The sequence below is a fragment of the Haliotis asinina genome, chromosome 1 (genome assembly GCF_037392515.1).
Source record: "Haliotis asinina isolate JCU_RB_2024 chromosome 1, JCU_Hal_asi_v2, whole genome shotgun sequence".
Lineage (NCBI taxonomy): Eukaryota > Metazoa > Mollusca > Gastropoda > Lepetellida > Haliotidae > Haliotis > Haliotis asinina.
In genome coordinates this window covers 64,301,979-64,316,292 of record NC_090280.1, presented here as the reverse complement: position 1 = coordinate 64,316,292, position 14,314 = coordinate 64,301,979, and the positions used below count along the sequence as shown (strand labels likewise).

Genomic DNA, 14,314 nt, shown 5'->3' with positions numbered 1-14,314 from the left:
ACCTTCTCATATGGAAATGAAATGGTCAGTCCAATATTATGGAAATGGTTTTATGTAAACGAAAATAACTAGAATCCGTCGTTGTACTGCGTAGAATTGTTGAATCTGAGGTTGGTTGAATATTATTGAAATGGGTTAATATGAACGTAAATTACCAGAATCTGCTGTTGTAATTGCGCGGAACAGCCATTGTTTGTTGTCATCGACCTTGACTTCATATGAGTTGTACTGAGTTGAACTATGGTGTGTTTTGTTGCAAGATGTGCAGTAATGAGTATATGCATGCTTATGTGATCACGAAAAAAAGAGAGAAAGTAATTATTTTTTATTATGCATGCTCAAATAGACCGTTTATTGCAATGTGATTGTCTGACCTTAGATATGAGTTTTGCATAATTGATTTCGACATTTTCTGCCTTCGTGCTACAGCTGTGTCTTACTTGCACGTGATCAGTTGTCGGGATGCTTACTGTCCATGTGCAGTGTTCGTTGTTGAGCATCATTTGGGATGCAGCAGTTAGGTTGTGGCATCATACAGTTGAATACCCATGCCATCATTTGGTTTATGTTGAAACATGAGTTAATGTTGATGGGATTTTTAACCATGATCATATGCCTGTCTGCCTCCTTGTCGATCAACCCTCCCATCCACCTACCTAATTTACCTACATATTCTTCCATCCACCCACCTACCTAATTTACCCACCTACCTACAAACCCTCCCAAACACCCACCCACTCGCCTACCTTCCCACCTACCCACCTACCAACCTACCCATCTACCTAAACACCTACCTACCCACCTTCCACCCTGCCACCTACCTAATTTAACTACCTAATTTACCTACCTATTTCTGATTCGATCTCGGATATTACTGGAATATATCTGAAACGTCGTTAGACCAAAGCCAGGCTTCGAATCTTAGCGTAGTCTGGCTTTTTAGCCATGCAGTCTGTTTTTGTCTCTTGCCTGAACCGTATACGAGTATTTACATCCAGACCTGCCAGAACGACCGTAGTTGCATATCCTATCATAACCTGTTTGGGTGGCATTTAGAAGTTCGGAACTACAATATAGAACACGCTATATTCCTAACTACCTACCTGCCTACTTCCCCACCCACCCTGCCTTCGTCTGACTTCTTTATTTCATGAGTGTGACGTTTCAATGTAGATTCTTGTACCCTTGTCCAGCAGGTATAATGTTACAAGAAGCTGTATCGAAACATCGCACTCACAGAATATAAAGTTGTCATCCATAAAGTGTGTTCTATATTATATCCTGTCATGTGTATGAATCAGTTGCTCTCCTATTCACAAGATATTCAGTGGTTCAAGCACTTCCACACTGCCCTTGGCCCGTTCTCTTAGCCACGGCAGTCCCAAATCATTTTCAAGCATATTTTCTGCATTTAGGTTGAGAAACTATCGGGAAATGTCAAATTCCACGTTAATGTTTGCCATGCAGGCTGATACACTGCATGTCATTGTGTATGGCCTATCAAACTTGTGAGTCTCCTGTCCTGGGTATGCCTCAGCAAACAACCTGTTTTCTGTGTAAACATTGCCCCATCAAATATGATTACATATGTGCAACTGTTTTGTAGCATCACTTGTGACAGTGCATCCGACCGAAACGTAAACAGGTCAGTGGGGAAACCTGGACACATTCTCCTCTGAAAACACAGGGAAATTGTTTGTGCATCTTAGGAAAACTTTGAGTTTATCTCGCAGAGAGCGCTGGCGCGGAGGTGTTTATACGCCTCTTGTGAAGGGCAATCTGACCCAATGTACCTCCTGAAAATGATACAAAAACGGGATGAGTTATACCCCGTATCACGTCTGAATAGATAGCAAGACTGCCTTTGTTCCCCATCGTTCAGAAAGGTCCTTGTACCTGCTCGCCAAACTCAACACTTATCTCGTCAGCCAGGTTGACATATCAATATTGTTCTACAGAATTTAGTTCTGGTGTCGTTCATGATGCCAGACCATATCCGGAATCAGACTTATTCTACTTTGAGAGCCCTATTTAAATTTATACCTACCATAGCACCATAGCAAGATGGCGTGTATGGAGGTGTGTGTGGCTGAGTGGCATTTGTCATTTTCACAGTTGGTATTAACGTTTGTGCATTGCACGGTGGGTAACTACAGTTCTCAATTTCTTAGTTGGAAAGCGCTTTTATCCATTACTTCGTTGGCAGTAGCATGTGTCTGCTGCTCAGCAGGTAATACCTTTTCCCACTGCTAAGCAGGTAATAACATTTGTCCATTGCTCAAAAGGGAATAACATTTACCCATTGCTCGGTTGGTAATAACATGTGTCCATTGCTCGGGTGGTAATAACATTTGCCCATTGCTCAAAAGGAAAGAACATTTGCCCATTGCTCGGTTGATAATAAGATTTGTCCATTGCTCAAAAGGAAATAACATTTGCCCATTGCTCGGTTGGTAATAACATGTTCCCATTGCTCAAAAGGAAATAACATTTACCCATTGCACGGTTGGTAATAACGTTTGTCCACTTTGTCATTATATTACTTTGCGCATTAATTATTCAGTTGGCAAGACCATTTATCCATTGCTTAATCTTAATGACATTCATCCACGTCTCAACTGGAATTGCATTGGACAATTTCTCAGTTGGTAATGATATTTTGCCGAGTTGGTAATGACATTTGACCGTTTCTTAGTTGTTAGGACCATTTGTCTATAGCTCAGTTGGTGAGACAGTTTGTCCATAGCTCACTTGGTAAGGCAGTTTGTCCATCATTCAGTTGGTAAGACCATTTGTTTGATTCTCAGCTACTTTAGTTGTTCTTACATGCACTTATAAATGTTCGTCATAATAAAGAAGCTGTTATCCGTGGAGTTTAGGCCTAAGTGCATACTAAAACGAATACCCGTGGGTGTGACTACTAGTTTCTGTCTTAAAATGTTTGCAGTTATACGCATAGTGACAGGGCGAATGCTTTTGTATCCCAACATTGCACAACAAGTTAACAGGGTGCAGGGCAAACTTTTAATAGGTTAACTTTGTAAATATTAAGAACGTCGCTAGAGCACACCCAGACCACGAAACTCTGTCACGTCTGTTGCGTTAATTTGACATGCACGACTGCGTTGCCATCGCTTAGAATCTAGTTAGATAGCTGGTCACACTGGAAATATCTTTCGGAAAAAAAAATTTCACGCATTGTGAATTATTACAAATTATTTTTGTTTTGAATATATATGCTTTGTCCATACATATTTGTACATGTGTGGAAAACGAGGGAGGGGGAGAGTGTAGATGATGTGGACGTGTAGGGGTGGGTTTATAGGGATGGGGTGGGTGTGCGTGGAGATGGAGGTTAGAGACATGAATGTGGATTGGTGACTGTGTTAGGGTAGTACTGTTATGCTGGAGTTTTTATGCTTGTTATGCATATTGTTTTCAAGTTTGGTATTGATATGTTTCATCAATTATGCAGCCAGATTTTTTAAAACACTTCGTGCATTTTAGTCAGTCAGTACGATTACCCGTTTAGAAGTAAATGTTTTGTCTTGAGGCGAAAAGTTTACAGATGAGGTGCCCAGTTCTCAAAGAGATCAATTCCTTTATCCAATTTGCAAAATAGGGACAGCTTATACAGGATTGGTTTATTTCTTATGTATTTTAAAAAATATATAGTCTTTTCATTACACAACAAAATATAAGGTTAAGCAATCACGTTTGTCATTACCAGAAGTAATCCCATTTCTGTATGAAGTCTAGGAAATCAAATTGTATGTAGGAAAAGTGACCTGAAACGGCCTGCTTGAAATTCAAGCTGCTTTTGGGCTGTCCAAATCGGTAACAGGACCTGCCACTGGTGTTTATACCACATATTCATTCGAAGTTAAACTAGGCGTATTTTTACATTTATGAACTACACCATTGTTTTTGGTGTCACAGCTGTGTTGCTGTATCATTTGTGAATACATAAACCTCAATCCATTTTGGGGAGTTTAACATTCTTCTTTATTCGGATGTTTCCGAGCAAACCTGTGTATACTAGTAAGAAATGCACATGATGGGTTGATCTATCCGTCACATCGGCGAAAAATTTAGTAAGTGCCATGCCGGCGGCGTTTGCTCTGGGCAGGTGTGTGAAAGTCGGGGTTGGGGTTTGGATTGGGTGGATCACTGGGATAACACGCGTGCATCAGCAATGCATTTAGTTACACTTTAATTAGATAAAGATGAACAACCGTGGACAGAACGGACCTTCAGTGTTGTTAAAGACAAGGGCCATGTGTAATATCCTCCTTTGAGCGGGCGAATGGAGGTATTGATGAATGGACGGATGTATGGATTGATTGATGGAAGGATGGATGTGTGAGGGGGTGGATGTATTGGTATATGGATTGATGGGTGCAGTAATGAATGAGTGGGTGAGGTGACGGATGGATGTATTGATGATGGACGGATGTATGGATTGATTGATGGAAGGATGGATGTGTGAGGGGGTGGATGTATTGGTATATGGATTGATGGGTGCAGTAATGAATGAGTGGGTGAGGTAACGGATGGATGTATTGATGATGGACGGATGTGTGAATTGATTGATGGAAGGATGGATGTGTGAGGGGGTGGATGTATTGGTATATGGATTGATGGGTGGCGTAATGAATGAATGGTTGAGGGGACGGATGTATGGATGTATTGGTGGATGGGTGGGTGGGGGAATGGATTGACAGATGAGTCGATGGGCGGACGGGTGAACAAATGAGTGATTGCCACCCGGAGATAGACAGATATCAAAGTGTCTTCTGTACATAGAAACAGTGTTCCACCATTGCAGGTACAGTTGCAAGTTCTTGTCGCGTGTCACTATCTCTTGTCAGGCAAACGCAAAGCGTCAATATATTTAATTTTGATTTTGTAACAAGTTCATAATGTCGTGCTATGATTATTACATCATGTGTCCACTTCATTTGTATCACCAACCCTAATCAATATATTCGCACAAGTCAGTATTTCAATGCCTTCCTTCAAGCGCACAATTGTGTCTAGGGGAAACACAATTCCTTAGATATCCTCGAACATGAAAGAACATCAAGCCTTTAAGGGCGTGTTTACCCTTTTTCCATCACCTACATTCACCGATAAGTTCATGTAACTTTAACAATCATTTGTCTTATATTCTCCATGGAATATGTGACGACAGATAATTACAAATATTTTCGGGAATTATATATAATTAATACGTATTCAGTCCCACCGTTCATCACACTCTCTGGGGGTTATGCAGTGTGTATAACCATAGAGCAACACTAGAAAGTATCACAGCAATTAAGATTATTCCTTCTGTCCGTGTCTGTGAACCTGGCCGAGATAGTGTACACCAACTGTTATCTGTTGATCGAAATAGAGGTTACACCGTGTCACGATGACCTAGGAGACGCAATGCTGTCAGGGTGTTTTATGCACAGGTTCTCCAGGTATGTCAACGCACTTTGTCTAGTCTGTTTATCGTGTAATTGCATATTCAGATCTTTAGGTATTATTCATCCGATTACCGTATGTGTGTTAAACGTACCTTTGTCATTATTTCGTAATTGTAGGCTCATGTTATACACGTATAAACTTGCAATGTGTCACTTAGTTCGTTCTGCCATGTTTCATAATTGCCGTACAATATATATGTCCAATATCAATATCTATTAACAGGGAGCGTTGGAATATTGTTCTCGACATGATGAAAATACTTTAATTTCAAAGGGATTTTTCATTTACATATAGTCTAATCGTTTGGCAATTGCCACAGGTCACTGTCGAATAAAGCATTAATGTGAAATATATTACCAAACGAATTTGAAGAAAGTATTTCATTGTTTCATTTTTTTCTGTTGGGGTGATTCACTTCTGTATTTTTTAATTCATTAGACTTATTTGAAGTATGAAGGTCATGATATGTTTACTTTGTTTTCAGTACATACATGAAGTCAGTACTCACATTAAACACAACTGACACTTGCGTTCAGTATGCTAGTCATTTCTCAACATGTTTCGTATGTACGTATTTTTATATAAAACCGTTTGTTTATTGATGTCATGTTAAACGTCAAATGCCAAGTGAACGAGACTCGAATAGGGTACACTACCATGGCAAGATTTTGGATACAAGCGTGACTTGAAATCCATGAGATGAGTGTCTGAATAACTTTACATGGTATGGATGGAGCACAGAAATATGAACCAAATGTATTCGTTGATCAGAAACTGATCTGCAGATCCGACCTCCAGGAGAAGGAGGATTCTGAAAATGTCCACTCAATCAATGACTCTTGATCAGTTTAACGGTCCATTTTCTGTATGAGAGGAAGACGTCAGATAGACAGAGACATGGTTCGGGATGGGCGCCCTTCTACTTTAAGTTCTGATAGTGATGTCAATTATTTTACAATCAATCTCTCAACAGTCATACACAAATGTAACATTTATTTGGCAAACCGTTTGTAAAATCGCATATGTAAGAAACAACCGTGAATTTACACCATTGTGTCCATTTAAAGAAAAAAAATTTCTAAATTATCAAAATTATGTAACATTTGGAACTTAAATAAATAAATCATTAAAAATAGATAAATACGATATACATTATGTACGTTTAAGATATAGGCGTGCAGTAGCGTAACATGCTGTCGTGCACACATGCAGAATTTTTGAGAAGGTTAGATAGATGATGTTCGATAACACTCCATTGTAAATATGGATTAACGTTTACAAGACAACCTAAAACAATATTTGTATATATTTAATGTTAAACAACATATTTTACAACTTCATTAATGATCCAACTGGTCCATCTTGCTGTTTTTGTATGAGTGACACCTGCGGAAGTGTATCGTGTGACGCCAGAAATGTCAGATGCACTTATATGCTAGCAACAGGCCTAGGACTAATAACTGTTTTCTACAAAAGAGTATTAATTCATCATGCACAAAAGTGATGATGATGATGATGATGATGATGATGATGATGAAGAAGAAGAAGAGTACCACCAAAGGGACCCCTGACTGGTTCCCTCACTGGCTCAATGTTTAATCCTCCCCAACATAACCTATCGTTCTTAGCCAGTGAATCTGGTCTTACGTGGATATTATTTTAACCCCCTAGAAGCCGACCACTATAAAGCTGGCATTTTGCGCCGTTAAACAACAAACAAAATCATTACACCTGGATCTTCTTCTTACAATGGTCAGTGGTAGCAGTTATGTGCATCATAGATAACGACTACCGGTGTTAGTACGTCTTCTTGATTAGAAAAGGTCAGTGGTTGTAACTGCTGGTCAGTGATCGTGTTTGCCTCCATGATAGCAATGGTCAGTGATCGTGTTTGCCTCCATGGTGACAATGGTCAGTGGTTATAACTGTATCTATATCTACTCATGTCAGCGAAAGTGGTATATATACGTGTGCCTCATTAAAATGGATGGGACCGGTCGGGTAGCCCAGTGGTTAACGCGTCCGCTCGTCACACCGAAACCCCGGGTTCGATTCCTCAAATGGGTACAATATGTAAAGCCCATTTCTGACGTACCCCGCTTTGTTATTGCTGGAATATTATTAAAAGCGGCGTAATACCATACTCACTCATTCACTATTGTATGTAGGATTCAATAGTAACTGCAGTGGTCACTGATTATGAACATGTCTTTGATTATAATTATCAATACTATGCTTTCTGGTATCCAATTTCGATGTGTAACATCAATAACATACAAACCTCATATGTTGGTGAGGTGAAACGGAATGTCTGTCGAGCTCTTGTAGAATAACGTAGCACACTGAACTCGGCTGTCTAACACGACAGTTGAAAACCACGAGGAGCAATATCTGTTTCATATGTTTCTCAGAATTCGTAAGAAAGAAAACGTTGTTTTTACTGACAAATGAAATGATAAGTTGGAGTTAAGAGACTGTACCTTAAGCCTCCTGTATAGATGGGTCGATGGGGTATCCAAGTTGTCAAAGCGTCCGCTCGTCATGCCGAATAGCCGCGTTCGATTCCTGACACGTGTACAGTGTGTAATGGCCATTCCTGATGTCCCCCGCCGTGATATTTTTGGAATGCTGCTAAAATTGATGTAAAACCCAGCTTAATCACCCACTCGTGCATAGATAACATTCCAGTCATGTTCTGAAACTCTGATTTGTTTCTTCTCCAGGTGGTGCCGGGGTGCTGGGGTTTGAGAGAAGAAGATTCGCCTCCCTGGAAGAGTCACCTTCAGGCCACTGAACCTCAGATGCAGACGTTTGAGCTTGAGATGGAAGACGACCAGCCGCTTGATCTGAGCATGAAACCCCGCGAGCTCATGGAGTCTCCTTGCCCCGGGCAGGTGCCTTCTGGGGAGAAACATCATGGGCAGGACTCTCCACTGTGCCTCATCAAAGACTGTGGATGTAACAACCATGGTACCCGGCAGCGAACGGGTGGCGGAAACTCGGTGTATAATGGCGGGAAGTACGGGCCCCCTCCATCAAATGGAGATCGCCCTTTGTTTTCCGATTCCCATAGTGAAATGACTTTAAAGTCGAGATTTATTGATAGAAACGGTGCATACGAGAGCCAGCACATTTGCTATGACCGCGTTGCCGTGCCAAAGCATGACATGTGTCGGCAGAGCGAAGTGGAAGGGGCCTTACACTATAATCGGGCCATTGACGACGAAGAACGGATGGATACTAACGCAGAACACGTTCCGTTTGAAGCTATTTCTCCAGTTGCTCAAAGCAAATTCAAACCTGTGTTTCAGACTTGTGCCCGAACGCATATCGATCACCCCAGTGTTAACTACAGTCTTTCGCCAAAGTATTATGAAAGTTATGAAAGTCGCGAGCACTGTGCACAGTCGTTCCTTGATCTCAGCAACTTTGGAACAACGCGGGGTAGCTTGTGGAAGCCTTGCGGAAACATCGAAGAAGGGTGCAGACCTATACGACGACCTTGGCACGGTGACATGAACGCATCTTCTCCTTGGGTTCGTCCCTGTAGAGATTGGAACAGGGACTTGGTAGAGGGACCCAGGATGCATTGGAGACCCTTCGTGGACACACCGACCTCCCACGGCCATCCTTCGTCTCCAACCACAGCGCACCAGCCATCCGTTGATACACTAAAATCCACAGGTATTGGGAGTGCGGTTCCGAAACCAACCACAGCAGGTTCGCTCTCAGGGACCAGCAAATCCACCCAGCCTAATTCAGGAAGAACGGCGCAGATATCCACTGGCGCCACTTGTTTACAAACAACAAGGACTGTAGGGCACTCCTTCGCCTCAACTGTTCCACTCATCTCTAAGTCTGCAGTCCCACCCAGATCGAACTCTCACTCTTCTTCATTGTCGGCTATCTCAAGGAGCTCTGGTTCGCCGATTTTGGTCCCTAGAGCTCCGTACACGTCCATTCGAGTGACACGGAGCCCCAAAACATTCCACAACGAATCGGTTCGGACAATACAAGATCCTGATCTGAGAGAAGCTTCGCTCAGGCGGTCCCATGATGGCAGCAAACGACATTTGTCCGGGAAATTGGAAGCGCAGGAAAAGGAAAACATCGATTTGACGGACAGTGGAACGGCTACTTCCGGTGTGGCTACATCCGGGGGCTTGAAGATGCCCGCCCTGGACTATTTGATCTCAAAGGTTCTGGTAGAGCGGATTGATGTTCCTTTTAAGCCGTGCAACACGGAGATAAAGAAGATCTATAATGGCGAGAGTAAAGGAAGACTACGCCTTGTTGATCTCATAGAGCTGCAGGTTGAAGAGAGTCTTAAGGCGTAATGACGTTGTTGTTTAGGGATTGTGTTATTTGTTTTCTTTTCGTCATTTGACCAATGGAGCAGGTTTATGAGCAGTATTGATGATTAACTCGGTGATGGCTGATGAGACTCAACCAGGGTATACTTGTGTCTGTGTATGACTGTACATTCGTGATGTGACCGACTTGTATAATGGCAATTGATGTAACACTTCTAACAAGGAATTGTTGCCTGTGATAGCGACATGTTTCACTGCCCGAAAGGTTCAAATCCTTCCACTTGGGATCATATCTCATGGTTATTTGCGCTCGCGCCGTTCACCTTTTGAAGGGAGTTTAGGATTTCTCAATTTTTGATATATATATCTTGCCATTGAGTGCTTCTTACTAAGGTGACTGTTATACACAGAGAAATATGTCGTATTTATTAATGTAACTTATTATTTTGTTTCAGTTTAGATTGAACGACAGATGTGTGTGTCGTCTGGTTGCTATAACAACTACTTCTGTGACGTCACTTTGACGTCACAGCAATAGACTCGGTGGTGATTGGTTAGTCTCCCGTGTCTTTCATCCATGTACCCAGATCTATTAACAAGATTGAACGTGTGATCTGTGAGTCTACCACTCAGTGAGGTTTTTGTCGTCAGCAGTGCAATGAAGCTGGAGTGCAATATTTTCATCAAATCTCACTTTTCTATCAAGGTAACTACCGGAGTATTTTAAGGAAACCAATCTGTTTGGTGTTCATGTTTTCAATGGCTATGCTATTAAATGAAAATAAAAGTATTACGTACACAAAGAGTCCGCTTATTTTTGTCAGTTCTATTATTGAGCCAAACTAGATCTGTCCATATGTTTGCCATGTGTAACACAACTGGCCACAGTCAGTAATATCCATGCTATATGGCCGCGCTTAAACTAACTATTTGTCCCTGAATATGTATATAATTTTGATTGTGACAAATAAACCCATTTAAATGGGAAAGGAGCCTATGTGATGTGGGATATTCCTGAGTAAATGTTGACTTCCTCCATTTAGGAATTAGCACTGCAGAGGAGACTGACTAGACTAGAGTATACTAAAGTCTCGACCAAACAATCCAGTGGTAAAAAAAACATTGATCTACGTAATTGGGATACGATGACTTTAATTCAGAAAAGATGCAGGCCCTAAGGGTTGAAAACCACAAAAAGTTGTGGATCCTAATCAGAATGTGTAGGCCCTATGTTTTCGTAAGTAAATAATATTCTTAGTTATTGAAAAAGCAGTCGGTCATAAGGACCTGAGGAATCAAAAGCTTTGGGCCCGAGTCGTTTTCAATCGGCTTCGGTCCTGGGGACGGATGTTGAGTTACACGTTTAGCCATACTGGAGTGGACAACACTTGTGACCTGTAACAAGGTGTACTTCCGGTTTCTTGCAGATATCGATATCCTTTTCTCCAACACCCGTCATTACTTGTTGTCAAGATGGGCCTCTGCTGCTCTCATGATCTCGAAGCAGTGATTGAAAATATGGTACCCCCATATTTTAGACTTTGTTTCAAAAAGAATTGGTATTCCTGGATATAAACGATTCGTTTTGTTGGTGCAATTTATCGTCAATGTGGAAAATGTTGATACTAACCACAGGGGGCTTGTATTGCTGAAAATAACACGTCCTGGGTGCAACAAGCGTACACTGATGTCCGTATACATATAAAGAGGAAGGGCATGTAACGCACCCCACTCAATTCTGTGTGGGACATTGTGGAATATACAACCGCGATTCTTACTGAAATAAAGCCAGATAAAGTCCATTTCGAATAAATCCAAAATTATCAAAATCGGTGCACTATGTACTGAGTGACATTGCTTGGAACTCGGGAAAAGATAACTTTTTCATTTGTACGCCAAAAACCTGCCTGCGAAAATCATCGCCTCTCGGAGAAGAAATACCATGTATTTCACTTAAAAACACCCGATCGGCGAAAAAACATAACCTTTCCGTAATCGATAGATATTCCGCTTTCGTTCTACAACCTCTCAAATGAAATAGGTTATTCTTTTACCCGCAATACACGACTTTATTGGGAAATTAGCCGTATCGAGTGATCGAGTCCACCATATTTGTCCTTCACCGTCAACAGGTTCGCACCAACACGATTTATAGCGCCACGACATAAAAATAATACCGTTATTTTTGACCAATCAGAGAGCAGCTCGTCGTTGGTGCGAGCCTGTTGAGAGCTCTTTTATATGTATATGGATATCAGTGTACGCTTGTTGGACCCAGGGCGTATTATCTTCAGCAATACAAGCCCCTGTGATAGGAACGACACCTGTTGTAACTCACAAGACACTTCCTTTCTTCATAGCAAGCTCACAAAAAACGTCATAATTGCACACAGTGAGCGAAATATTTTCCAAATTTTTCTAGCCAGTCAGGCCAGTTACAAATGAATTTACTAGCTCACAAAATAATTCACTAGAACGAAATTTGAATGTAGAAACTAAACAAAGGATAACAAAAATTGATATGAGTATGATATTATCGGCTTGAAACGGGTTTCATCATTTAGCTGCTAATCTGATGAACATCTTTATCAGGCCATAATCGTCCATGATTTAAAAGTGTATTTCAACTTAACGAATTGAAGAGACTGACATATTTACAAAATGAACTCATGAAAATTCACTAACCGGTCGGGCCAGTGACTGTGGAGATTTACTTGACCAAATGGATTTTTTTAGACGCGGGCTAACGGACCAGTGGCTATTTAGCACATTGATTGCACTGCAAGGATCCTTTATAGAATCTCACAAAACTGCACCATTTAATTACTAGGATACTATTTTGTAACAATGAAAAAAACGTTGTTTCACAGCAAAGGTTCCCCCATCATTGCAAGAATCCTATTTTCTAACTTGAAAAACACCATAGCTCACGTTGTTTGAAGTTTAAAATAAATTTTAAATAAACTTCGGTTGACTACAATTTCACATTCAGTTATCTCACTGGTCTAATGATTAAACCTGTCAATTTTTGTTTGACAGGTTCCAGGTTCAAACCAAATGAACGACAACGAACCTTTTCTAACAAATTTAACTAATATACATAATGTATAATTTAAATTAGTCTCATTTAAACCCCATGTTTATCACATGATATCCCGAAGAAAGCACGTGTTCTTAAAAAGCATCAGTCTGTGCCTGACCACCATGCTGGAAAGTTGTTTCACCTCACTATCTGCGAATCACTGCATGTTAAGTAACACATGTAAATTACTTTCAACTTAAAACATTTCCCACTTTATTGCTTCATTATCATTTGTGTTAATAATGAATTAGTTTTTGATAACAGTTTAACGAAATAATGTTCAAATGTTCATTCACCCAAAAGTCTTTGTATAATTTCAATGCCCATTGAAAAGTTTGTTAATGCCAAAAGTAAATAACTTTAAAGTGTATTTATCGGCGACGATTATGGAATTGAGTTGCGCATATATTTTAGTTGGGTTTTTTTTAAACTCATCAGAGCTTATCAGATTTCATTGATGCTCAGTTGTGAAACAGTTCTGTGTCTGATTTGTTGTAGTATGTTTCGTGTTCGGTTTCATGGATGAAATGTGTCGAAGTGATAAATATGTAACCTGACACAGATAGAATAAACTCTGATGCGAGAATCGGATTTTTGTTCTTGCATCTACAATCCTAATTAGTAATTAGGAAAAACACCATTACATCATAGCAAAGATCCACTATCATTACAAGAATCCTATGTTGTGGCTAGGAAAAACAGCATAGCAAGGATCATTTATGGCAAGGATCCTCTGTCATTACAAGAATCCCATTCTGTAACTAGGAAAACCACCATTACATCATAGCACGGATCCTCTATCATTACAAGAATCCCATTCTGTAACTAGGAAAAACACCATTACATCATAGCACGGATCCTCTATCATTACAAGAATACTATTTTGTAAATAGGAAAAACAGCATAGCAAGGATCATGTATGGCACGAATCCTCTATCATTACAAGACTCCAACATAGTTAAACAAAACAAATGGTACATTAGCTGAATAACAAATTTCGTCATTACTTGCCATGAATGTTTCGATAATGAACAGTAATATGATTATTTGATTCTTACAATTACCCACACACATGACAGCATTTGATACAAAGCTTCATTCTATCACCCACAAATATTGACAGTGTTTGACAGTTAACATTCTTTCTGTTAACTTAATTTATTTAGGTCATAAGGAGGCCACACGTTGTGAGGTGAGGTGAGGTGAGGTGAGGTGAGGTGAGGTGAGGTGAGGTGAGGTGAAATTGGGTTTAACGTCGCTTTTCAGATTATTTCGCTCATACATGACAACGTGCATGCGTGTGCCTGTGTGGCTATTTGCACTAGCCCAGACTTCAGCTGGCTTTATAGTGCTATTTCACTGATGTACCATGCTGCAGTTACGCATGAACACCCCATTGAGGGTGATTCCGAGCCGACCAGACCTTCTTGTACCCATGAATACT

The 14,314-nt window shown here is 40.6% G+C and overlaps 1 protein-coding gene across 10 annotated transcripts in view; it reads left to right on the top strand.

The window, feature by feature from the left end:
* The window catches only part of LOC137295893 (uncharacterized), a 69,236-nt gene extending 58,645 nt beyond the window's left edge, over positions 1-10,591 (top strand). For all 10 annotated transcript variants that reach the window (XM_067827472.1, XM_067827503.1, XM_067827530.1 and 7 more), the window contains one exon: positions 8,199-10,591. In XM_067827472.1, coding sequence (XP_067683573.1) covers positions 8,199-9,812 — 1,614 coding nt within the window. In that variant the 3' untranslated portion in view covers positions 9,813-10,591. The remainder of the gene's footprint in view (positions 1-8,198) is intronic.
* Positions 10,592-14,314: the final 3,723 nt, after the last annotated feature.